Below are 25,060 nucleotides of genomic sequence, written 5' to 3'. Positions count from 1 at the left end.
ACGCATGTGCTGCTGGTCTCTGCGGGCATCCACTTTGTCTCTTCACCGCGTTCGCAGGCACATGCAGCAGTGCATTTTGGACGAGACTGAGCGTGAGACGAGGCGTGAGATGGTTTTGGCGTGGCCCAGGCAGCGGGCAGTGCGCAAGCCACGGCAGGCAGTCTCGCTCGCTGCTCTGTCTCACACGGGCTCGCTCAAGCGCGCCCACTTGCTGCGGGCGTCGGCGTGTTTTCGTGGGCGTCAGTCACGACGCATGCTCGAGGGCGGCCGGGTAAAAAGACTTGACAAACAACAGCGGGCGGGTTTCGCAAGGCGCAGCTGGGGGGGTGTGGAATCACGGGCAGGCCAGGGCGTCGCACGCTGTAACGCGGCGGGCAGCCAATATGGAGCAATATGCCAGATATCACGTAGCTCCATCCATGGCTGGGGCGGCAGGGCCGCTCGGGCGACGTCCAGATAGAGGGCTCGAGTCGAACGGCCTAGTGCTCGGCGTCGTGTGCAAAGAGTGGCTGCAGCTTAGGCTGGGAAGAGCCTTGAAGGCCTTCTTCATCTGTCAGAAGGGCAGCCTGGGGGGAGGGGGCGCCAATGGCGAGGCGGCGTGTTGCGGCTAAAAGCGATCTGCCCTGCGATGCCTTTCTTGTCCGTCTCCGCGCGCTGCTTGGTGGGGTCTGCTGCCACGGTCGCTGTCGATGGGCTATACTATCGACCAGGGCCCATGAGCTTGTGCGCCATGAACCCAGTCCGGACGGGTCTGCCCAATTCCGGGATTTTGGAAGAGGGCGCGATGCAGAGGCCGTCTCATGCGCCTGTCCATCAATGGCCTGAGACAGCTTCACCGGATGGGGACTGGTTGTCGGCAGCGAGGGGTGGCGGGCGACGGCGGGGGTGGGTGGATGCGTGCGTGCGTGTGCGTGTGCGTGTGCGTGTGCGTGTGCGTGTGCGTGTGCGGATGTGTATGTGTGTGTGCGTGTTGTGTAGGGGAGGGGAGGGAGGGGATGGAAGGGGATGGGATAGGAGGAGAGGGTAGGCGAGTATGGGCATGTCGAAATGGCCTCGCTTGTTTGGCGACCAGGCAGCCGCCGCCTGACGATGCCGTGCACATACACACACATGGAGGCCGACGACTACGACAACGGCCAAGGTGGGCAGACCATGGGCGAGAACAGCCATGGGTGTTTGCGGCAGTTGTTGTTGTTGGAATTGTCATTGTCATTGTCATTGTCGTCGTCGTCGTCGCCGCCGCCTAGCCGCCGCCGCCGCTCCCTCGCCAGCTCCTGGGGGCTGGCCGACCACTGCCGTTGGGCTGTGTGCTGGACCAGCAATAACTCGGCATCCCTCTCGCTCCCACTGCCTTCTCTGCCTGTGTGGCACACGACGCTCGAACGACTTCTCCGTGCGCCGGCTAACACGCAGCGCGCAGGGAGTGGTATGCAATAGTCGACGACGCCTATAGACCGAGACCCGGGACCTGCCATGGCCCTGTGGGCAATGTTGCACTGTAACCCTGGCACATGCCGCCTTTTCGGACGCCCTCGCCCCCTTAGCGCAACCACCTCCTACAGTCGTATCGTTGGCCCGGCAGGGCCCCTAATGGAAACGACTCTATTGCTGCCAGCGTAGGCGTACCTGCGCTCCCCCCGGCCTCGTCACATCCGCTCTGTGCGACGCTGGGCGGGCGCATTGCTGCTTTCACTCGCTGCTCCTCGGGCCCGTCCCCCCCCTATGTCCATGTACTATGTGGCTATGTATGTATGTGCTATGTACCATGTATTACGCAGCATGGACAATGGCAGCACACCCACGCCTGGCCTCGCTGACAGACTGCCTGTCATCTTGGACCCTTTATGCGCGTCTGAAGTCGAGCATTTGCATTTCCCATCCGCCCGCCGCGTGGCCAGCCACGAAGCCTGAGCCAAAGGCACAGCAAAAAGCACTCGCCTCCAGCCACCCGCCACCCGCCACGCCTCACTAGCCACGCCCGCCCGCTGCCCAATCACAGCCACGCCCACACCCCACATGCACCTCGCCCACCGGCTACCCAGCTCGCCTCGCCTCGCCTGCCCACCATCACGAACCACTACCACCATACCACCCCCCCCCCTCCTCTCTCCCATGCCCCCATCCATCCATCCATCCATCCAAATACACCTACCCTACCCTGCCCTGCCCTACCATACTAATACCAATACCAATACCATACCATACCCTACCACTACCACTACCACTACCGCCTCCCACTACCGCCTCCCACGCATTGCTGCTGCTCCACGCCGCATGAATCACGTTGCCATCGCCACTCGCCCGCACCAAACAGGCCAAGAACCCTCGCAGGCCCGATCGCCGTCCCCGCGACAAACCTCCCCCCCAGTCCCTCTCAGCCGCCATGGCTGCCAGGTTTGGCAACTATCTTGGTACGTGCAGCCAAAGTTTTGCCCTGAACGGCGCCTCGTCTGCTCGCTTTTACTCGAAGCGGCCGCGCCTCGGCACAGCTTGCCCTCGCTCCCACATCCCCCCCAATTTGCCTCTGCTGACTCCTTCCCGCAGATTATAGTGGGGTTTCCAAAGCGCCAGCCTCGGCCACACACATCCTCGACCCGCGACTGCAAATCCTGGTGACGCTGATCCCGGCCATCTTCACCGCCAAGCACTGTCTCGACATCGGCGCAAACGCTGGTAGCGTCAGTGTCCAAGTCGGTAAGTGCAGGAAGCACACCCCGGTCGCCCCCCATCCAGCCGACTATGACAGCCATCTGCTTGATATTGACCAAGTTGCAGCATTCGATTTTAACGCCGCGTCCGTGACCGGCGTCGACATTGACCCCAGCCTTGTTGGCCAGGCCGAGAAGCTTTACGCTCTGCGCGCCTCCCGTCGTCGGCCCCCAACTGCCCGTTCGGCTTCAGTGGTCGACTACTTCCCACTTTCGGCCGTCCTAGCCCACGGCTATCGCGTAGAGCCCCAAAGCAAGGCTGCACCCAAGGCGTCGCCTGCGTTGGCTCTCCACGACGACGACGACGACTGCCCTCGCGCCGACTTCTTCGCCGCAGACTGGGCCCTGCCCACTGCCCGCCTGGATCTAGAAGCGTATGACCTGATCCTAGCCTTATCCGTCATCAAATGGATCCATCTGGAGCATGGCGACGCAGGCCTCGTCGCCTTCTTCGCCAGGTGCAAGTCATCCCTCCGGTCTGGCGGCTATCTTGTCATTGAGCTCCAGCCCTGGGATTCGTATCTCAAGGCCGTTCGCCCCAACCATGCACCCCATTTCAAGCAAGCCCTGGATAATCTCAAGTTCCGCCCAGGCTCGTTTGACAAACTCCTCCAAGATCAAGGCCTCCATCTCTGTGCTTCATCCGACGCCCTGCCCCGCCGGATCAACGTGTATCAGAAAGCTTGACCACGGCATCATGCCATGTGTCAGGCACCAAGTCTCTTCGCCAACACAACCTCATCAAAGTATCAGAATGTTTTGTGCCCGCCCGACCACGCCATAATTCCCCAACGAATATTGGTAGGGATGCAGCAGCGTCACATTGTTTCATGCTGTCCAAGTAATCTAATCAAACTCTAGTACTACTTGTGGACGATGATGTTGGCCAGAAGATGATGTTCTAACCGGTTTCTATTATCCTTCTGCAACCTTTCCTTGATTCGTCGATAGCTACCATGGCACACAGTAATTCCACGCCCCGGCGATCCTGTCCCTCTTTGTCCATAAAAAACCACACTAATCCCCGAGCACGCCTTTCAACGGCTCGACAGCATCGTATGTCAGACCCTAATCGACACAGCCGAGTTCCACAGTACTCGAGTTATCTCCGGCCTTGAACCCTGTCTGCCGATCCTTCTCCTCACCAATCCAGGTTCTTCGAACTCACTTATCGTACGATCGTAGACACCATGCAGTAAGGATCGGCCAACAAGCAGGAATTGCGCGGATTCGTACCATGTCACTTGCCTTGTTAGAGGTTTATGTTATAATAATTCATCGTGGACGGTGACATTCGCCCTTGACCGTCTCTCTGACAGATAGCAGCACATATTAGTCAATGTCGCAAGCCTGCGCTAGTGGTGTCACGAGGGTGCCCTCCAAGCTAGCGGTAGCGGCGCTCGGAGGTTTTGACATGTGCCAGATATCCCTCTTCACCGAACCACTTTGTCAGATCATGGGCCCAAGGGGATCCACTAAGCAAACCTTAGGTTATCCCGGCTGACGCACAAGCCGGGTGTGGATGCGACGCTAGACTCACCGACGCTCAGGTTCTACAAGTTGCCAAACCATGGTCTGCGACGTATTCGAAAATCAGTCGGCAAGACAGCTTCCCAACCTTTTCGGGGAGTGGCCGCCACCGTGTAAAGCTTTTCCTCGGCACTGCAGTTTGAAATCGGCAAAGAGGTCCAATGAAAAAATGCGGCATCATGACGGTTTGCCAAAGCCATGTCAGCAGCGGTGATTAGCTGATTAAAGTCTATGAGTACTACCGAAGCAGTATACCTTGATACAAGCTTGATTTGCTGGCCGCCCAACACATGATGTCTTGCGCAAGCCTATGATGGGGGAGCGTTGGGTTCGTTGCGACATTTACTGCTGGTTTGATTCATGATTGACCTATGAATGCCGACGGAGTAAGCAGTGCAGCCAGTTAGCAGCCATAGACCTGCCTGATTGATCCAAAATGCAAAGGGCTCTCTTCGCACGCTGGAATGTGCCCAAATAGACAAAGTAGCGCGATGATGGTGCTCGCAGCAGTTCCCGCATTCGGTGGCCACTCTGCTTGGCCCATTGTGGGGTTGCTTTCTTGAGAAATATCCAGTAGAGTGCAGCCATGTCGCAGCTAGAACTGGAGTCTTGGTGTTGTCGCAGCGTCTGGGACTGAAAATTCCCAACTTTCCCCCCCTTTTCCCCCTTTTTCCCTTTTTTTTCTTTCTCCAGAGGCATATGATTCGTAATGTGACATTGGTGCTTCGAAAATCTGTTTCCAAGGTCAACGTATGCTGATATCCAGCAGGGATTTACAACACCGGCTTTCACAGGCACCAAAGCAGCCATGTCCAGATTTCAATGGTTATTGTCGATATGCTAGATTCATCGGAATCCGACGTGTTGGCTGCATTGCACGACAGTCGAATCAATGGCGCATTGCAATCATTGTCCGTTAGGGTTGCACGGGATGGTGAGAAAGGAATCAGTACAGCACTGGCGATGGTGGTAGAATGTCTTTGCTGGGAGACGGGACATTGCAGCAACAATGGACAACGCACCATCGGATAGCTGCTTGATGGAAGAGACCACGTCGAGGTATCACGGGGCCTTGCATAGGGCCACTCGAAGATGCCATGGTACCCAATACATGTCGCCAGTACACACACACACACACACACACACGGCAGCCCTACTGTACGGTGGCTGCGCGGCGACGACAAATGCAATGCACACGCATCTCGAGGGGCGCAATGGGCATGGCAGCCATCGGTCTTTGCCGCCTTTGGGGCGAGATTTGCAGCTTGCTTCGATTACGTATGCGGGGGAAAGCCCCAATGATACCGCGCGCCTATGCAATTGCAAGGGCATATGCAAAACATATCTTTCTGTCGTGAAACCTTGCAGCACGCCGCCGCCGTCCTTGCCTTGCCACGAACTCTTGCATCTCGCCCCCCCTCCCTGACAAGACACGACCTCGATCTCAGCCAGCGTGCTGGAATGCAACGGCTGCAAGGAGCTGGAAACGACGGTTGGCCGCCCTGGCTCGACGTGTTCAGCCGCGAGAAGAATTTTTCGACGCGCCTCATCGGCGCAGCGCAGCGCGGGGCTGAGAAATCGCTTTCCGCCACCTCACCCAGCGCATCAGCGGCCGTCGACTCTGAGCAATGCTCGCTCTTCTTCTACCAGGGACTCGCTGGGACCGACGCACGACAATGCCAGCGACTGGCTGACGCCCCCGCCTCGCGCTGCCATGGCAATGCCTCGGTAGCTGCTGGATGCTCTGCGGTGGCGGCAATTCCTTCAGCTTGGACGAACAGTACCGGCCGACTAGGCGGCGAGCCAAGCAGTGTGAACCACGTCGACGTACGTATGTATATGTATATATATATATATATATATATATACATGTGTCGGAAGCAGCATCGAGCTGGCTGGGACACGGCAAGACTGGCATCGTCGATTGCATGTCCGGGACCATGATTCAAGACGCATAGCGTGTACCGCAAGACCAGACAGACGGAGCTGAAGAAGGACCAAACAATCGCGCTCTTCGCCGCTTTGCACCCGACAGGTGAGCAAGGCGCATATAGGACCAGTGCGCTTGCACGTGTGCGCGTCTACGCCACAGGGTGCGGAGGCGCACACGAATGCGCGGCGTATAAGGGGCGCTTGTGACATGCCAAACGGTTTCGGTGCTGACCGTGCGATAGGCCTCCTAGAAACGCATTTCCGCGCGCGGGCGCCTTTCACGATTCGATTCCTCTTTGCAGATCTCTGGTGACTTGCCTTGGTGCCGAAGCCAGACATAAGCCGGACCCTTGCTTTTGCCAAAGCGAATGACCTTCCGCGCTTGGTCACACAGAAGCTACACAACAACAACTACTCAACACTACGAGCCAACGTGCCCGGAACCGCCCATCTCTGCTCTCTCTGCACTGCTCGCGACGCCTCCGACCACCCGAGCCTCCCCCTTGCCAGCACGCGAGACGATGCCGCCCGCGAGCTCCTCCTTCACGCCTCTCAATGTCCCAGACGACGCCGTGCCCGAATGGCTGGGGTCCTTTACCTTGGCCGCGCCTCCGAATACCGATCTGTGGAGAAAGCCTCCGTCGGGCGATGTATCAACCGCCCCGATACTGTACACGGCGCTGCGCAATCCTTTCATAGCCGCCGAGGTGACTGTCTCTGCCGACTGGGAGCTTGAATGGGACCAAGGCGGTCTGGTGATATTTGCGGGTTCACCGCCGGGCCAGATGGCAGCAGCAGCGGCCAGGGCGGCGGCGGCGGCGGCTTCGGCGGCGGCTTCATCAGTCGAAATGCCCAACATGGCGGATATTGTGCTCCAGGACAGGGCGAGCCCGAGCCCTGCCACGTCACATTCGGAGTCTCGGATGCTCAACGGCATGACGCCAGCACCAGCAACGGCAACGGCAACGGCACAAGCAGACTCTGGTACAGCCGGCAGCGCACCACCGGCATCAGTACCCGCACCAGCACCAGCAGCACGACCTCTGGACCGCGGACCCCCTCCCGCGTATCCCTCGTCCCCAACGCCAGCCTCCAAGTGGGTCAAAGTCGGCCTGGAATTCTGCAACAACGCCTGTCACGCCACGTCGGTAGTTGCAAACAGCGAAGGCGCAGACTGGTCGCTCAGCGCATTGCCGCCGCACCAGCAGCGCCGCTACACGCTCCGCGTCAAGATTGAGCGCATCGGCTACGCCCTGTGGGTCTGGTACGAGGACGAGATGCTCGGCTGGAAGAAGCTGCGCGAGGTCACGTGGTTTTTCTGGGGCGTCGAAGACAAGGCAGTGCGCGTGGGCGTGTACGCTAGTCGTCCGGCGAATTTTGGCGTCAGCATGTTTGATCGGAGGAGTGCGGCTGGCGGCGATGGCAGTGGTATTACTAACGAGAATAACTATGGTGCGAGGAATCTCTGTGTCGATTTTGAGGGGTTGGAGATTTTTTAAGAGCCTTTTTCTTTCTTTTTGAAGGGTTGAAGAGAAGGTGCGACTCGTGTTTCTTTTTTTCTCCCTGGGGCGGTTCAAGAGCAAGATGAGGATTAACAAAAACCGTAGCTTTTTTTTTCTTCTCTTTCTTCTTCTTCTCTTTATTGTTTCCCGGTAGTTTGGGACTTGGGTCACCCGCCTTCTTCTTCTTCTTCTTCTTTTTTTGTTTATTTCGTTTTGTTGGTTGGTTGTCAGGGTATTTGCTTTTTGGCCTTGTTGTTGTTCTGTTCTTCTTCTTCTTCTTTGTGTCTTCTTCTTTTCTTGTTAATACTGAACCCAACTTTTTTGTTTCCTTTGAAATCATCGGAGCTGGCTGGACTGGACTGGACTGGACTGGATCCGTTGGTTGGTTGGCTGGTTGGTTATGATGTTCATTTTTTTTCGGATGATACCATGCAAACGATCAGCTTTTTTTCTTACTTATCCTTCTCCTTCGTCTTCCTACTCTGGTTCTAATATTTTTCCCTCTAGATTCTTTACTCGTCCATCTCTTCTCTAATCTTCTCCAATCTTCTAGCTATGTAGTCTACACTGGGCATTTTATCCACATATATGCATGGTAGGTTTTCCACTCCCCTTTACCTCTCAGTCTCTTTTTTTTCCTGCTCTCTCTCTCTCTCTCTTTCGAGAAACGAGCACCTCATGTCTTAATCTTCCTTGAATATCCAATCTTGCATATTTAAAAGGAGAGAGGGACAGAGAGGGAGAAGGGCACATGCCACAGTATTCCTTTGCATACTCATCCAGCCAGCCATCGGGCCAGTCTATCCTCACCCATCACCTTCTGTCATCTACATCCCATCTATCCTTTCCCCTTTTTTTGATCTGGCGTTCTCAAGGCAAGGCAAGGAAAGAAAAGGCATAGCATGGTCGTGCAGGAAAAGCAAAGCCAAGGAATGCACAGAGAAGAAAGATGAGGTACCAAATCCTGCACACTACCACAGTTCAGCTCCACTAGCTATATATACGTGTAGTAGCATGTACTACACAGTCCTACTTGTATAATCATAATCGTAATAAACCAGTATTTGGTATTTCCCCCCCCTCCCTACGAATACATGCTACGTACGCTATGCCATCGTGCACACGGCACTACGATCTGTGAATTTTCCACGTAGAAGCAGCAAGGGAGCAAAGGAAGAAAGGGGGGTATCCAGACGTCACAGGTCTGGCACAGGAGAGAACTGGACGAGGCAGGAAGGCAAAGTAAAATACATGCATAGATGGAATAGAAAGATGAAGGAGAATGGCGGCATGGCGGCATGGGGGGGGGGATACAACCACACGATTTTATCAACCTAATACATTATGTCTTTTTTTTCTTTTCTTTTCTACCTTTTCTTCGCTTCTGCTTTTACTTTTATATTCATACTACATGGTGTAACGCGTATAGCACCAGGGAACTAAGTAAGCAAGTAAGACATATCAGTAAGAGCGTGTATTTGTAGTAGACTAGCTGTAGCTATCTACATGTAGAAACGGAGATGGTAGAGTGTAAAAGGTAGATACGTATGATGCAAGCATGAGGGTTGGATACAGTTTAGAGCTGCGTAGATAGATAGATAGATAGATAGATAGATAGATAGAGGATCAAAGAAGAGTAGTAGAGCAGAGAAGACTTGGGCAGAAGGGAATGGGTAGACAAGGTATCTGGCTAACTTCAGGTACATAGAACGGGGGATGGATATCTTGTGTTGTTTTCTACAAAGTCGACATACATGACACGACAACGATACAATAATGACAATAACAATAATAACGAGGAAGTATATGAAAAGAAAAGACCAGAGTGAAAAAGGGGGGGGGAGAGAACACACCACACTCATTCATTCTTGGATATATTTGCGACGAGTCAAGGATATCAAGTATTATTAATTATAAGAATTAAGTATCTACTCTTTCCTTCTCTCACCTGCTCTCAAGCGCTATGATAAGCGTATTAAAACTTCAACGCCACGAAATGCCAAACAAAGATAGTTACTTACAAGAAACGCCGCGTTTCCGAACCAGGCGTAGTGAAGAGAATTAGAAGAATATGAAAAAAAAACAAGGTGTATGTACATTATACTTGCCCGTTGATCATGGTATTCATGCTCATGCTCATGGTTTTACTCACTCATGCTCATATCATCTTTATCCATCTTTTTTCTTTCATACCATGCATGAGAGATAATGTTGAACAAAGATAACTAGCTCTTTGTCTCGGCAAGAAGGTAGGGTCCAATGACCATACACGCCGTCCAAATCACCATGAAACTTTCGACAAACAGGGTCCACGGTGCCATCCACAGTGGCACTTCGCAGAGGCGCACATAAATGGCATAAATGGCCACGTAGAAAAAGTGCCAGACGAGCATCCAGGGATGAGTAATCAAACCAGCCAGCATGCCGCTGGGCTCGCTGACGCTGGCGCCGCCGCGCAAAAAGTACTTGAAGCAACCCTTCTTGATGAGCTCGAGGTAGACGTTGTTTGCGGCAAAGAGCGAGTACAGGGCCATGGCAAGGATGTTGATGACGCTGGTGCCGTTTTTGCGTTGCCAGTGGAAAGAGCTCATTGCTTCGAGGACGGCGTTTGAGTCTTCGAGAGAGGGGATCTTGGAGGGTGAGAGGAGGGATGACAGAAGTACCACGTCGTTGAAGGCGACCGTCATGCCGCCGCCAGTAAGCGGATGGCGCATGTTCATTGCGTCGCCGAGGATGATCAGACCGGGCTGTTTCTGGGTGCTCGGGGGCAAGAAGGAGTTTGGCATGCTTCGGAGCTTGCCAGCTTCAACGGCCTTGCGGAAGGCGGGCTGCACGCATGCCGGGAGGCGGGGCAAGGCCACGTTGAGCATGTGGTTTTTGATGCCGCCGTTCTTGGGCGCCGCAGAGGGCAGGTTCTCAGGTACGTCGATGAGAATGCGCGTCTCATGGGTGCCGATCTGGTAGATGAGGATCGGGGGCGCATCCGTCAGGATGACATGTCCGTGGTTGGGCATGGGCAGCACGGCGTCAATCATCTCGAGGCCCCAGAACTTGCTGCGGACCTGGGGCTGGTGGGGGATGTATTCCTTGCGGAACTTGGAGGCATAGCCGTCGGCAATGAGCGTCACGGCGCCAAAGTAGTAGTCTTGCTTGCCGTCGGTCTGGCATGACACGCCCACGACCTGACCCGAGTGGTCGCTCTTGACGAGCGATGTGACGGTGGATTCGATGAGGGTGACATTGGGCGTCGCCTTTGCCTTTGCGCGCAGCTTGGAGATGAAGCGGCCGTGGTGGAAGGAGCGGCCCTCGGGGGGCTTGGAGGCATCCTTGATAAGATTGTCGGGGTAGGGAATGTGCGCCTCTTCGTTGTGGTACATGACTTGATAGCCATAGCAAGGGATGGCGTCAATGTCGTCAAGGCAGTCTGGAGATTATTGTCAGCATTCTGCCCCAACACGCTTTGAAAAAAATCATACCCCTCATGCCCAGTTTCTCCAATGCGTGCACGCCTCCCGGCTGCAGCAACTCGCCGACAATGCGATCGGGCTCCTTCAAGCTCTTCTCCAGCAATATGACGCTGCGGCCCTGCTTGCCGAATGCGACGGCGGCAGCGCAGCCCAGGACACCAGCGCCAACAATGACGATATCGCCCTCGTGGTGTACGCGCCGCCTCTCCTCGCGCGAGTCGCATGTCTGTGTGGCTCCGGACGTGGGGGCAGGCTGGGGCGAGGCGCCTCTTGCGCGCAGCTGTGGAGAAGGCGCAGCATGGACACCAGGCGGCAGCTCGGCGAGCTTCTTGCCAGAGTACATGGTCAGCATGGTTGCGGCGGGTATGGGCCTGGTCGAGGGCCCGGCTGAAAGCGTTGAGAGTGGCGGTGGTGATGGGGGTGGTGGAGGTGGTGGTGACGACGGTGGTGGTCGAAGGGCTGCGAGAACAAACAAAGCAAACCCGCAGGCGACGTGATGTCAGTAAAAAGCAACGGCGGGCAGATGCAGGTGGCGTAATCGTCGACGCAAGGGGGAATTGTGTTGCGCAGACAAAATGCTCGGGCAAAAAAATGCTTGGTCGAGGCTCGCTCGCGCACGTCGGGTCGCAGGCAAGGCGTGGCGAAACCAAGATCTTAAGCCTCGCGGTCGACGGGTCGAATCGCCTTCACCGCTCCGCCCCCGATTCTGCCAGGGGCTCTCCTCCCCACCGCGCCCGTTCATTGGTCACTGTGGCGTGAACATGGCCCCACCAATGCCCTTGATCTCACCCCATCATGGCCTTTTTTGTCTTGATTTCTTGCCCATCACCACGCACACACCCCAATGAAACAAGATCTTGGAAACAGGTCCCCCTTGGAGGCTTTGCATTGTGAACGCGTCAACGGAACAATTGCTGCGCATCTCTCTCTCTATCCAGATGACGACGCTAATAGAAATTACAATAAGAGACAGAACTGGTACCGGTGTAGGGACAAAGTCTAGGTATAGAGCAACAATCCGGGGGAAAAGGACAAGGGAAAAAAAGGGCCGTCATGTCGTGCCATTTCCCCTGCCTGTGTGTATTGCTGTAGCTGGTGCACGTCGGTCGCGTCACCTAATCCTTTTTGCTCCAGTGCCCGACACGGTCCGTTCCCCCCAACCGTGTCCGTGTCCCCCTGTATATACCCCCGATCCAGTTGAAGAAAAAAGAGAAAAGAAACAAGGAGAGAAAGCAAACCCCTTCGACACCACCACCACCACAACAAACACCAAGGAGCGGCCAGAGTATGGTTCTGATGCATCCATGCCGTCCTCCTACAACCACAACAACAACCCCCCATGCTCGTCGTGTCGCAATTCCAGCCGTGGCCATGGCCACACAGGCGTGCACACCGGGCTACTTGAAGACGGTGGGCGTTGCTGCTGGCGACGCGTCGTCGTCGCCCATGGCCGACTGCCGATCAAAGGCGTGCTCGGTGCGGTAGTGCTCGTTGCGGTAGTAGGCCTCGTAGAACTCGCTCAACCGCCCGTCGTTGCCTCCCACAGGCGCGGGGACAAGAAGCGTGCTCGATGGCGGCTGCGTGGGTCCCTGCTCGTGCTCGTCGTCGCTAGCAACCGATGCGAATATCGACGACGTCCGACCACCGGACATTGTCGTCGACACGGACACTTGGCGCTCCGCACTGCGCCCATCCGCCTCGTGCCAGCCCCGCTTGGCGCTGCTGTAGTAGTGGCTGCTCGCATCGCTTCCGCCCCGTTCGTGCTGCGCCGAGTATGCTTGCGGCTCGACTCGCCCAGGCGTAGCGGACAATGACAGTGCAGGCGCATAGTCTTGGACAAGAGTTAGGGCTGACCCAAAATACGTATATACTAAAAATGCTAAAATACAGACACAAAAAGCACGCACCAGGAAACTGGCTACCTACTCGGCTCGTGGACCTGCACGCGAGGGTAAGTGTTCTCCGGCGATGGCGAGCGGCGTTCCTTGCTCATGGCAATGTTGGGAATCGTCGGCAGCTTGCCCGTGGGCGGGTTGTACGGCGATTGGCCAGACGGGCTGTAGGACCGCCCAAAGTCATCATGGTCGTTGTCAGACATGTCAAACGTGGGCGAAGACGATCCACGAGGCAGGCCGGGAGACGGGGGCACTTGAAGCGACATGTCGACCATGTGGTGTCGTCCAGTCAGTTCGGCCTCGGAGGGACGGAGCTTCACCGTGGGCGGCGAGGTACGGCGGGTTGAGTCGCTGGTTGCATTGAGGTTCAGGCTGAGCGTGCTGTTGTTGTTGGACTGGCCCTTCATGAGCGGCGAGTTGACGCTGCCTCCCACCAGAGTGCTGTTGCTCATAGCGGCATGGTCGCTCATGACGGATCCGGCTCTTGATGTAGGACGCGACTGGGCAACACCAGCGTAGAAACCCGCCTCGATAGCCCGGATGCCAAACAAGTCTCCCTCATCCTTTTCGCGCTGGTTCAGTTCGACCGTGTCCTCCTTGGGTCCAGCTTCCAGTTCCGTCTTTACAGCCTTCCTCAGCCTGTTTTTTTTACTGTAAGCGATTGCAACCTTGGCTGTGTTGTGGCACATACTTTTGGCGGTTGTAGAGAACCTTGATGAATCCACCAATAATGGTGATGACGAGCAAGCTCACAAAGACAAGGCTTGTATGGGTTAGTACTGCAGTTTGGCTAGCCACTGGGTGCGGTAACCTACACATATTTGTATGCCAAATCCAAGTCTCCGAACCAGTTGGACATTGTGATTACGGTGGCAGATGCTGACGCCCAAGCAAACGATGTGTGGATCCGGGAGTGCTATCAATCGACGATAGGATAGGCGGAAGACGCACTGGAGTAGCTTGTTCAGGGCCAGGCAAAGGTGCAAATGGGCAGTGTTTGTCGTGATTAGTCGTGTAACTTTTTTGATCTTGAATGTAATGCAAACGAATGGCAGGCCGAGGCAGAAAATATGTCCAGACCAACAGGACGATTGTTGAGAAGGAGAGGACGTGTGCGAAGAGACACACACACAGCACAGTAACGATGGGCTTGAAGACGTAAACTCCTGGAAAAACAACGAGCGACGGGGGGAGCGAGGAGCGAAAAGAAAATGGGCGTAGTAGCTCTCTCAGGCGATTAGCGTCTACTTCAGTGATTCGGGGCGCATGCTTGAGATCTAAAAGCGGAGTGGACATGCTGGGTCTGAATGCCATGGCGTGCAAGCGAGCATCGAGGCCAATCACGGCGGCGGTGCAGCCCGGAAAAGAAGTTTGGGTCGAGGGCACTAACGATATTGGATGGATGGTACCGTTGGGACCCAGACAGCCCTTGCAGAGGTAGCCTTGCAGCCGTGTCAGTGCGCGCGAGCGTCGGCAGAGCTCCTGTTCCATGGCAATCTAGCCGCTCGCAAAATGCCACTTTGATTGGCGGTCTGTTCGCAGCGTGTTCCACTCTCACGACCCAGCTCTTTTGTCGCCATGGTGTTGCCCGAGCTAGCACGGAAAGGCGCGGGAGAGCAGCCAGAAAAGACGCCGAGCCGGACAGGGCACGCAGGGCGGCGATGGCGGCATGCGACGTGTGGCCCGTGGGCGGCGGGCTATTGGCAAAAGGCGAGTGTGTGTGTGTGTGTGTGTGTGTGTGTGGGTGTACTTATGTGTGGGTGTGGGTGTGGGTGTGTCGTATGAGAGGGAGTGTATATGTGCAGCGGCATTGAGTGCTGGAAGAGGGCTGCCCCTGGAGGGCAGAGAGAGAAAAAGGCGACAGGAACAAGGATGGCGGCATGTTAGGCCGCCTGAAGGGCCCCACGTGCACGGCCTTGGCTCTCTTGGCAGGGGAGGCTGCGCCCAAACGGGCCTAGCGCGCCGCCCCAGAGGCCCCGGCGCGTTCTTTTTGCAGCTGCAGCACGCCAACACCCTCGCAACACATCCTTTTGGCCGCCTCTGCTGCCCTCCATGGCGACGCCCATGTCCCCAAGTCGCCCCGCTGCGCGCAATTTCCCGGCTGCCCGGCAAATGGGCTGAGGTTATCGATTCTGCTCCTTGCGGCCCCCAAAAGGACGTGGCCGCGGCGCTGCTGAGCTTTATCACTGACGGCCCGCCGTTGGCATTCTCTGCGCCATGCCTATTTCCCCCCTCAAAGGATGCCGGCCATGCCCTGCCTGAGCCCCGCTGCACGACACGCCTGTCATGTCACATGCCCAAACCGCTCGAGGCGTGTCGCACCACGATACAAGAGGCACGCAGCCGCCCAAAACGAAACCCCCATAGCCCGCTGCTGACTCTTGCCGCTCCTGACAGCCACGGCTAAACGACGACCCGCATGCCCACGACCAACATGGCGCTGCCACTGCCACTGCCACGCCCTGGCGTCTGAAGCTCCAGCTGCTGCTACTGCTGCTGCCTGCTGCCTGCTGCTCGCACATACTGTACATGGTCCATGGCGGCAGCACTGCTCAACTGCCGCTACTGTCATGTCATACACCTACGTATGCAGTCTCACGGGAGGCCTCGTTTTAGCTCCAGGATTGATCTCTCTACGACCCCCAGGCCGGTCGCCGCCGCGGGAAAAGCGCCCTTGCTGATCTGGCCCATGTTCGGCGTGTGGCGGCTTTGCGGTCGTTCTTGGACGACTTCATATACTTTGCGCCAACGACATGCTCCCAGCGACATGTGCCCAGCAATTGCCCGCCATGCCATTAGTGTGCTTCAAAGCGCAGCCTCTCTTCTTGACGGCGCCACGACACAGAAATTGCAGGCCTATAAAAGTGCCACTTGTTGTCATGCAAAGCCTTCCAAGCAATTAGCTAATAAGCCTGCTCGACCTGCACCGCGGTTCCGCGGCGCAGTCAGCAATCATGTGATCTGGTGTCATGGACGGCCCAGTCAGCCTGTCCGACTTATTACTGTAATGCCTGTCAGGCATTAGTCGTAGTTGTATTGCCCTGGCCGACGTCTTTTGCATCGGCTGGTCTTTTCCTCCGCTGCCCGACTATACCTTCGTCCTCTGCACTGTGATGCTGCCCTGGATAGATCCACTTGGTACAAACTTTACTACCTGGCTATTGCAAGGCTCATGCGCCTCTGGTAAGCTTTGCAGCCTGCTGACAGAGCAAGTCTGCTGAATCGCACTAGCACTGTACAAACAAAATCAGTGTTTCAGAGTTTATCCATCATGAGGTAAACCACACTGGTGGGTTCGGCAGCATTCGTAAGTAGATAAGAATGCTGGGCTTTCCACGCATGTCGGCTCGGCCTCTTGGCAGGCACTTGTGATGTTTGGGCAAAAGTTATTCGTCCTACCACTAAGCGGCTATCTAGCCTACCACTTAGCAGAGGTCTGCATTACTAGGCTTGGCTAAAACATTAGTAGTATTTTATATTACTTACTATAATATAGCTATACTATAGTAAGCTCTAGTGCGTAAAGATAGCTAGTATATTAATAAAAATCTAGTAGTGTTACATCGCTAAAATAGAAGTTATAAAAGTTAAAAAAAGTAGGGCTTAAAAACTAGCTATAACGTACCCCACGGCTTCGCGAGCCACACGGGTTCGCGAGCCACTTTTGCCAAGCCCTCACCAAAACTAGTACATTATGTCCTAAAATAGCCTAACTTTAGCTAATATAGTGCAATAAAATACAAAATGCTATTTAGAGACTACTTCTGCTACATTCTTACAAGTTCGCGCGTTATGCCTAGTCCTATTGCACTGTCCACACCGCCGTTAAGACGGTTCACCCACTTTAGCGCGCTTTTGCTTTTTTAACTTCTTCCTATTACTACGCACCCTAAAGTCCTAGAGAGCAGTTAAGCGCGCCCTATCTTTAACTGTTAAGGTCCCCTCCGCCTAAACCCGCTTTCTTTTATGCGATTTTCGTTGCGTTGCGGCCTTATTTGCTACTTTAAGCTTAGCGATCTCCTTTTGCGCCAACACTAGCTTGTGCGCGATAATCGCTGCCCCCTTTAAGACCTTTTTAAAGGCCTCTATAATAGACGTTGGCGAACTATTCGTATGCCTCTAAATCCTCTGCTTTACTAGCGTTAATTGCAACCCTAATTCTAGGGTATTGCTAGGCGTTTGCGACACCTAGGGCTAGTTATTGATAGGTAGGGGTGATGGAGTGCGTAGCTTGATATTAAGCGTTGATATGACCTATTCTAGGTTAAATAGGACTAATTTAGCGCCTTAAAACCCTTCTTAGATATTGCTAGCTGTAAATAAGGCGTTAAAAGCCCGCTTAAAGCAAGATAGGAACTCTTGTTTGGTGATGTGGCTGATCTGGCTGCGTATGAGCGATTTGACTTGGCGCCTATAGGCCTGCTTTAAAGGGGCAAAACAGCTTATATTAAGAGGCTGCAAGAGGTGGGACGAGTGCGGAGGCATGCAAATAGTGATAATACCCTGATCTTTGCAGTACTTTTGGAAATCTAGCGAGTTATGGCTCTTATAGCCGTTAATAATAAGTAGGCAGTAGATACTAACTTTCTTTGTCTTTGTATGCTTATTAAAGTGCTTTAGCTACGCAAGACTAAGCTTATTAGTCGTCTAGCCGTTCTTAGAGACTCTAATAACCTAGTTCTGGGGTATATCGCCGTCCTTATACCAGCTTGAGAGGTGGTGGCGCGCCTTAAGTATAATGAAGGGCGGAATCGTCCACCCGGTCGCATTAATGCCCTAGATGACTGTTGCCCACTCTCTATTGCTAGGCTGGATAGTCTTTGGTCGTCCACGTCTCTCTAAAGCTGTAACAACAGCTCTAGGGGCAATCTAGCCTATTATAAAGCTAGTCTCGTCAAAGTTATACGTGTTGTTGTCTACAATACCATACTTGGCTTTTATGCGGGCTACTAGGTTAAACTAGGCTTAGATAGTCTTAGGATCCTTATAGAGGGCTCTCTTATAGTCGTACTTGCGATTAAAATGCGTCATAAGCTTAGATTGACGTTTGACAAAGGTACTAGGCTAGTTTTGGCCAACCTAGTCTAGATTACGCTTAGCGCGCAAGGAATTAGCTATATTAGCCACGTCTGCAAGCTAAAGGGGAAATCCACGCGTAACTAGCTTAAGTATATGCTTAACAATCACGTCCTCTTTAAACTTAGTTAGATTCCTTGTTTTTGGCTAGCGATCTACCTGTAAAGGTCGTCTGTCGCGTCTTTGGCTTAGTGTTGTTTAATCTACGTTATAGATAGCTGCAGCGCGTCGTAGAGAGAGAGTCGTATCTTGTTTAAGAGCTTAAAGAGCAAGCTATATCTAACATTCACTAGAGGGCTGTAACTGCTATTGTTGTTGCGACATTAGGGTGGGGTAGTAGTTTTGGTGAGGGCTTGGCAAAAGTGGCTCGCGAACCCGTGTGGCTCGCGAAGCCGTGGGGTACGTTATTACTTAATTTTTAGTATTCTATATAGCCTAAAAACTAGCTTAAAATAAGCTTTTAGCTACTTACTAAAAAAGCGATAGCTAGCGTAGTATAATAATTATATTAGCTAATCATGATAAACCTTTTAATTTTTATTACGCCTTTTGCTATTTAAGTTTAATAGTAAATTTAAGTAAAGAAGTAAATAGTATAAAGAATAAGGATAACGTGGTTCATAAGCGAGCGGACACCCCAAGCGAGCGGACACCTCCCCACCAGCGCGTCAACTTCAACACGTTATCACAGCCTTTTATTACAGTCAATAAACTATTGTAATATTCTAAATTAATTATTAGAATCGCTATTATTACTTGCACTATTTATCTCAACTACGCAGGTACGAGCGTTGTGTCTAATCTGCTTGCAACGCCCGCACCGCCGCTCTCCTCGCACCCTCTTCGACGCACTCTCACCATCACCACGACTGCTACCCGCCTGTTCAGCTAATAATTCTTGTACTTCGCCTACAGTAAGAGTCTCTTCTATCCGTACGTATCGCCGCTTGCGGCTTTTACGCTTATTTAACTTGTCAAGAGCTGCTTAAAGCGTACCCATTTCCTCTATCATAAGCGTCATTTTATATGCCATTTGCTAGGCCCCCTTACTTAGCTGCGCGATCTACTTAGTAAGTAAATTGGCAGAAGATCCACGGCGTTTTCTCACGCTCTCTTAAATAAGACTAATTTAAGACTCAACTTCGCGCGCGTTGCGTGGTGTCTGCGCCTGCCAGGCAGCTACCCGTTGTGGTAATTGACGAGGTGTCTGCACCACTACATCAAGCTTAGATAGCACAGCCTGTAGGTCGTGTGGGACTAGACCAGCACCTCTAAAGCCAGCTTGGATATTCTCCTTCGTGATAGACTGCTCAAAAGCAGCCTTAAAGGCTAGTAGGAAGGTTTCTTTGCTAATATAGTGGGTGCGGTTGCGTGCCAAGCCTAAAACAGCGTCGCTATACTTGCGCTTCAACGGCGAGAAGCAGGCGACGTCAAGGGGCTACAACAAGTGAGACGAGTGTGGAGGCATGCAGAGAAGAATAATATTCTTCTCCTTACAAAGATCTTGAAAATCGATAGAGCAGTAGCTCTCATGGCCGTCAATAATAAGCAGTTAATACCCACCTACAGTATGCCTCTTTATATAGGTATCAAAGTGCTCTAACTAGGCAAGACCAAGCTAATTATTCGTCTAGCCATTAGCACTAACTTTAAGAACCTAGTTAGCAGGCAAATCCTTAAACTAGACGTTAATAAGCACCTTGCCCGCAAAGATAACAAAGGATGGTATCTGGCGACCCGACGCGCCCACGCCTTAGATCACAGTAACCCACTCACGGTTGCCTAGCTGTATCTGCTTCTTTTTCCTATATCCTTCTAATGCTATAATTAATAACTATAATAAAATCTTGCCTATTATAAAGCCAGTTTTGTTAAAGTTGTAGATATCGTCGTCCATAATACCCCACTTCTGCTTTGTCGCCTGGACTAAGTCGAACTAGCGCTGGATAGCCACTAGGTCCTCGCAGGCGGCTCGCTGGTGATTATAGGGACAGCTCCAGCGCGTACGGAGCTCAGCAGTCCGCCTAACAAAGTTGTCAACCCAGTTCTTGCTAACAGGGTTGCCACCACGCTCCTCTAACAGTTTATCAGCTATTGCTCGAACCTCAGCCTTTGTAGGCGCAAATCCTCGCGCAGACTCTTCAAGAATACGCCTAACAATAGCCTCCTCTTCTAGCTTATTCAAGCGCTTTGAATTTGGTTCGCAGTCGCGTCGAGAGTGTCTTCCAGCGCGTTGGTAAAATAAAGTTATTCGAGGGACGCTATAGATCTTAGCAGCACGTTTAACACTCTTTACACGTTAGGAATTAATATTAGAAATAGTAAGTTGGATATTAGCTTTAGAAAAAGTTTGTTGAATCTAATGTGGTTAAGACATAACGCGTTGTAGTATGAACGTCGACGCGCTGGTGGGGAGGTGTCCGCTCGCTTGGGGTGTCCGCTCGCTTATGAACCACGTTATTATAAATAGCTGAGTAGTGAAAGTAGCTAAAATAAGTACTTAGAGGCCTATTTTAAAGCTCTATTATAAGGCCTTTATAAGTAAGGCTATACGTAAGTAGTAGTTAAAAAATTAAGTAGGCGGCTAAGTAAGTAGGGTAAGTAGCTAAGTAGTATAGTAGTAGTAGAAGCTAGTAACTTAGCTAGTAGCCTAGCTAGTAGCCTAGCAAAGCTATATAAGGCTACTAGAACAGCTATAGAGTAGCTATCTTAGCTAAAACTTAGTAGTATAGCTAAGCTTAGTAGTAGTAATTAAGTGCTAAAAGCTATAGTAAAGGTAGTATAGTAAGCTACTTTAGTAGCTAAGCTTAAGTTGCTATTTAGGCTGGTAGAGTAGCTAAGCTTAGTAGTAGTAATTAAGTGCTAAAAGCTATAGTAAAGGTAGTATAGTAAGCTACTTTAGTAGCTAAGCGTAAGTTGCTATTTAGGCTAGTAGAGTAGCTAGTAGAGTTACTAAATTATTAGCATTTATATACTTAAAAAAGCTAAGCTTATACTACTAGCTTAAGCTTTTTTTATATAGTTTTTTTTACTTATTTTTACTATGAAGTTAGTATAAGCTTGAGAGGCGTTTAAGTAACTTTAACTTTTAAAGCTTAAAATCAATTAATTTACTAATATAAAAAAAAGTCTAATAGCTAAAGCACTTTGAAGTTACAGTTAAGCTTAGTAAAAAAGTACTAGTAAGGTATTTTAAGTAATAGCTTATACTATTTAGTATAAGCTAAAAGCTAAAAGCTGATTTTTATATCTTTACTACCTCTACTCAGGCTACTATAAGCTATTTTATAGTTTCTTCGAGCGCGTAATAAGTTATTTAAAAACTTATTATACTAAAGATATAATCTTAGGTATTATAATAAATTCTAGTATCACTTTAGGCGTTAGTAAGAATATTAACTTTATAATAGAAGATATAAAAGTCTTATAGCTACTAAGAAATTATAAATATATTAATACTAAAGCTTTAGATGTATTAGTTGATAATATAGTAAGCGCCTTTAGCTTTACTAGTAGTAGTAAGGCTAAAGTAGGTATAGCAATTAATATAATAACTTACTAGTTTATAGTAGTAATCATTAAGCTAGTACTACTTTAGGTATAATTTTATAGTGCTTAATCACTACTTATAAGCTACTAAGTTAGTATCATAATTAGCTTTTAATAGTAAGTTAAAAAGCTTCAAATAAAGCTTAAAGAAGTTATCTATGACTTAGTAATTAACTTATATTGTACTTACTTAATTATAAATAAATTTAGTCAATAGCTTAAGCTATAAGTAACTTATAAAGTCCTTATTAAAATACTACTAATAAACAATAACTATAAGCTTATTAAACACTTTTTTAAAAGTATTAAGAAAGGCTTAATCTTAATTACTTAACTAGATATATATAGTAATCTTTCTATTTTAAATAAGTTCTTAAGGTAGTATAGTACCTAGCTAAATAAGGCCTTATCTTAAGTATGATCAAGTGTAACGCCTAAGTGTATCATATAATTATACTTATTTAAATTAACTAAATTAAGTCAACAATAGTTATATTTATTTATCTTGTTTATATAATTAATAATAAGTATATCTAGCAACTTTTTAAAAGTTTTAAAGTAGCGTAAGTAGATAAAAGTAAGGTAAGTAATATAGTTCTTAGTATTAACACTATGCTTGGAGATACGTTAGAGAATTTTAGTATTTTTGGAAAATAGCGCTAGTAAGCTAGCGTAATAATCTTAACTAATTAAATAATTATTATTAGCTATTTAGATATTTATACACTAGAAGAAACTTGAAAACTAAAGAACTATTAAGATAGTTACTTACTAAAACTAATACTTATCTTACTTTATTTTCTTTAATAATAAGTGTTATGGGCGAGAGAGGCCTAACTAACGAGTATGCATTCACCTATTGTACAGAAGAAGAAAGATACAGAAAAGAACTATCTAGAGGGCCCTCCTTTTATAGTTGTTACTCGTACGAACGCTCAGACCTTTAGTCTTCCTCCTTACTTAAGCTTGTTCGTACGTAACTAACCACGTCATTTAGTCACGTGACTAAAGTCATGTGATTCACTGCCATGTGACCTGTAGGTCATGCCTCTCTGGCGTAGCCCTTTACAATAAGCTTATATAAGTATTTAGCCTTAGTTTCTAATAGTAGCATACTATAAAATAGTTTTTAATATCTTACAATATTATAAAAACCTTTAAAAACTACTTATATAGTATTTTTATAGCATAATTTAGGCCTTATAATATAGCTTAATTGAACTTTAGCTTTTGAGCTAGCGCTACTACTAGCGCCTCTTAATAATCTCTTATAAAAGCTTAAATATTCTTTACTAGTAAATAGTTATAAAAAAACTTTTTTTTCTATTTATTTTATTCTTTACTAACTTTCTTAATAAAAATAGTGTTCTATTGAAATTCAAAAACTTATTTCATAGCTTATTTTCTATAATATTATACTAGCTTATATACTTAGTATAGCACTATTGTTAAGCTTTTTAGCTTTACTTAAGTAGCTATATACTATAAAAAGTTAGATTTTATTTTTACTTTTTTTACTTTTTTTAATTATATAAAACGCTATATTTTTTTCTTCATATTTTAGCTATAGCTTTTACTTTTATAAGGCTATTATATAGTACTTTTAGTAGTAAAGTATACTCTTGAGCGCGTATTAAAGCCTTTTATAAGTTACTAAGATTATAGTTTATAATACTATAAAGCTTACTATAAGCTTTATAATAAGGCTTATACTTATCAACTAGCTAAGTATACTAAAGTAAAAAAAATATTACTAGTAATAGCTTTATAAGCTAGAGCTAAAATAGCTTCTAAAGCTATAAGCTTATTAAGCTTATGAAAATCACTTTATCTACGAAAGCTATTAGAAATAATATTAGAGCCTTTCTAAATAGATATATCTTGACTAAAGTTCAACTTAATTATATAGTAATTTAGCTATTTAGTAGTCTTAATAATATAAGTAGTATTATAGCTTAAAAGTAATATAGTCATTAAGTAATATTAATAATATTTTAATAATTTATATCTATTTTATAGTAATAGTATAAGTGCCTTAAAGGCTACTAGCTTACTTATAATAAGAATACTAAGCTTTTATACTAAATAATTATTATTTAGTTACTAAGTTAGTTATAATATTTAGTGCTAAGTTACTATATTATAGTGCTAACTCTATATAGTTTAGATGCACCTACACTAATGCAGACCCCTACTAAGTAGTAGGCCAGATAGCCGCTTAGTGGTAGGACGAATAACTTTTGCCTGATGTTTGGCGTCATCCTCCCTCTTCCGGTTAGCGGCCGCCCAAGCGACGTCAGCACCAAAAAACCCCAGCGTTGATCCAGCCTCACAACACCGCCATGGCGACCGCGACTAGAAAATCCGAAAACTCACAGATCGTCAAGGTAGAGCCGCTAGAAAACAAGGATGCAAAGTGGGCAAAGTTTGTAAGGTAGCTAAAACATTGCCGTGGCTGATCACCATAAACGTGTGTAGCACCTTTAAATTGACCTCCTGCAGGACTACCTATACTGACCCCAAGGGTGTCGAACGTACTTGGGAGTCTGGTGAGCGTCTCACGAGACCCCAGGGTACAGACATCGATGGGGTTGGTGTTGCCGCTATTCTCAACGACCCTGCAAAACCTGATGATGACCCACGCATTGTTCTGCAAAAGCAATGGCGCCCGCCAGTCAATGCCACTGTCATTGAAATCCCTGCCGGATTAATGGACCCAGACGAAAGCCCAGAAGAATGTGCTCTTCGTGAGCTGAGAGAAGAGACGGGTTATGTTGGCGAGCTCGTGGCAGATCAGAGCGTAAGCTATGTCCTGCGCGAAACCACGGCGAGATATGCTGACTTTCTACTTTGATGGATAGTTCCAGGTCAGTCCCATCATGTTCAATGGTAAGTCATATCTCTCTAGCGTGCAGACGATCCTTGTCATGACTCAACATGGCCCTGATTTGAAACCACACAGACCCAGGCTTCTGCAATACAAACCTGAGAATGGTACACGTCATTGTCGACCTCTCTCGCCCGGAAAACCGCAACCCCCAGCCAAATCTTGAGGAGAATGAATTCATTGAAACGTTTTCGGTTCCGCTCAAGGATCTCTGGAATGAGTGTATTGAGTTTGAGAAACAGGGCTACGCAATAGATGCGAGAGTCGGCACACTTGCTGAAGGCATAGAGTTTGTAAAGAGATGGAGGCTTACCTAATCCACTTGGGAGTCATAAACGGACCTGTCTTACTGAGGGTCTATACGTGTATCCGCGATATATACCAAGACTGTACGTACTTGATGCATCCGTGCGTCTTACATGTGTAGACTAGAATCTCGTATTGCCCCCCACGCTTACTCTCTAACCCCCATGGCTCATTTCTTTCACCCACGTGGAGTTGTGCTCACTAGGCG

At 49.6% G+C, this 25,060-nt stretch overlaps 5 protein-coding genes across 5 annotated transcripts; 3 read left to right on the top strand and 2 right to left on the bottom strand.

Annotated features, from left to right (window-relative positions):
- Positions 1-2,383: 2,383 nt before the first annotated feature.
- SETTUDRAFT_43016 (uncharacterized protein) lies at positions 2,384-3,682 on the top strand (the record flags this gene model as incomplete). Its single annotated transcript, XM_008030654.1, has 3 exons — positions 2,384-2,411; positions 2,545-2,694; positions 2,776-3,682. 3 exons carry the CDS (start codon positions 2,384-2,386, stop codon positions 3,393-3,395), a joined length of 798 nt encoding a protein of 265 aa, XP_008028845.1. The 3' UTR covers positions 3,396-3,682.
- A 3,009-nt stretch (positions 3,683-6,691) lies between these two features.
- SETTUDRAFT_94115 (uncharacterized protein) lies at positions 6,692-7,669 on the top strand (the record flags this gene model as incomplete). Its single annotated transcript, XM_008030736.1, has 2 exons — positions 6,692-7,154; positions 7,206-7,669. The coding sequence occupies 2 exons, from the start codon at positions 6,692-6,694 to the stop codon at positions 7,667-7,669; spliced, it is 927 nt and encodes a 308-aa protein (XP_008028927.1).
- A 1,937-nt stretch (positions 7,670-9,606) lies between these two features.
- SETTUDRAFT_164572 (uncharacterized protein) lies at positions 9,607-11,591 on the bottom strand. The gene is made up of 2 exons (XM_008030735.1): positions 11,149-11,591; positions 9,607-11,096 (listed from the first exon to the last, which is right to left on the bottom strand). Exons 1-2 carry the CDS (start codon positions 11,489-11,491, stop codon positions 9,898-9,900), a joined length of 1,542 nt encoding a protein of 513 aa, XP_008028926.1. The 5' UTR covers positions 11,492-11,591; the 3' UTR covers positions 9,607-9,897.
- A 945-nt stretch (positions 11,592-12,536) lies between these two features.
- SETTUDRAFT_93906 (uncharacterized protein) lies at positions 12,537-13,893 on the bottom strand (the record flags this gene model as incomplete). The annotated part of the gene is made up of 4 exons (XM_008030734.1): positions 12,537-12,970; positions 13,066-13,673; positions 13,726-13,797; positions 13,850-13,893. 4 exons carry the CDS (start codon positions 13,891-13,893, stop codon positions 12,537-12,539), a joined length of 1,158 nt encoding a protein of 385 aa, XP_008028925.1.
- Positions 13,894-24,001: 10,108 nt separating this feature from the next.
- On the top strand, positions 24,002-24,992 carry SETTUDRAFT_139439 (uncharacterized protein; the record flags this gene model as incomplete). The annotated part of the gene is made up of 4 exons (XM_008030733.1): positions 24,002-24,093; positions 24,162-24,459; positions 24,521-24,548; positions 24,622-24,992. The coding sequence occupies 4 exons, from the start codon at positions 24,002-24,004 to the stop codon at positions 24,861-24,863; spliced, it is 660 nt and encodes a 219-aa protein (XP_008028924.1). The 3' UTR covers positions 24,864-24,992.
- Positions 24,993-25,060: the final 68 nt, after the last annotated feature.

Source organism: Exserohilum turcica, assembly GCF_000359705.1.
Source record: "Exserohilum turcica Et28A unplaced genomic scaffold SETTUscaffold_5, whole genome shotgun sequence".
NCBI lineage: Eukaryota > Fungi > Ascomycota > Dothideomycetes > Pleosporales > Pleosporaceae > Exserohilum > Exserohilum turcicum.
This window is presented reverse-complemented; position numbering and strand designations above follow the sequence as displayed.

Bases quoted from the DNA above. Each gene is read 5' to 3' on its own strand.
- SETTUDRAFT_164572 (XM_008030735.1), bottom strand. From the start codon at position 11,491: ATGCTGACCATGTACTCTGGCAAGAAGCTCGCCGAGCTGCCGCCTGGT. The intron at 11,097-11,148 runs GTATGATTTTTT...AATAATCTCCAG, and splicing joins GGAGAAACTGGGCATGAGGG to ACTGCCTTGACGACATTGAC.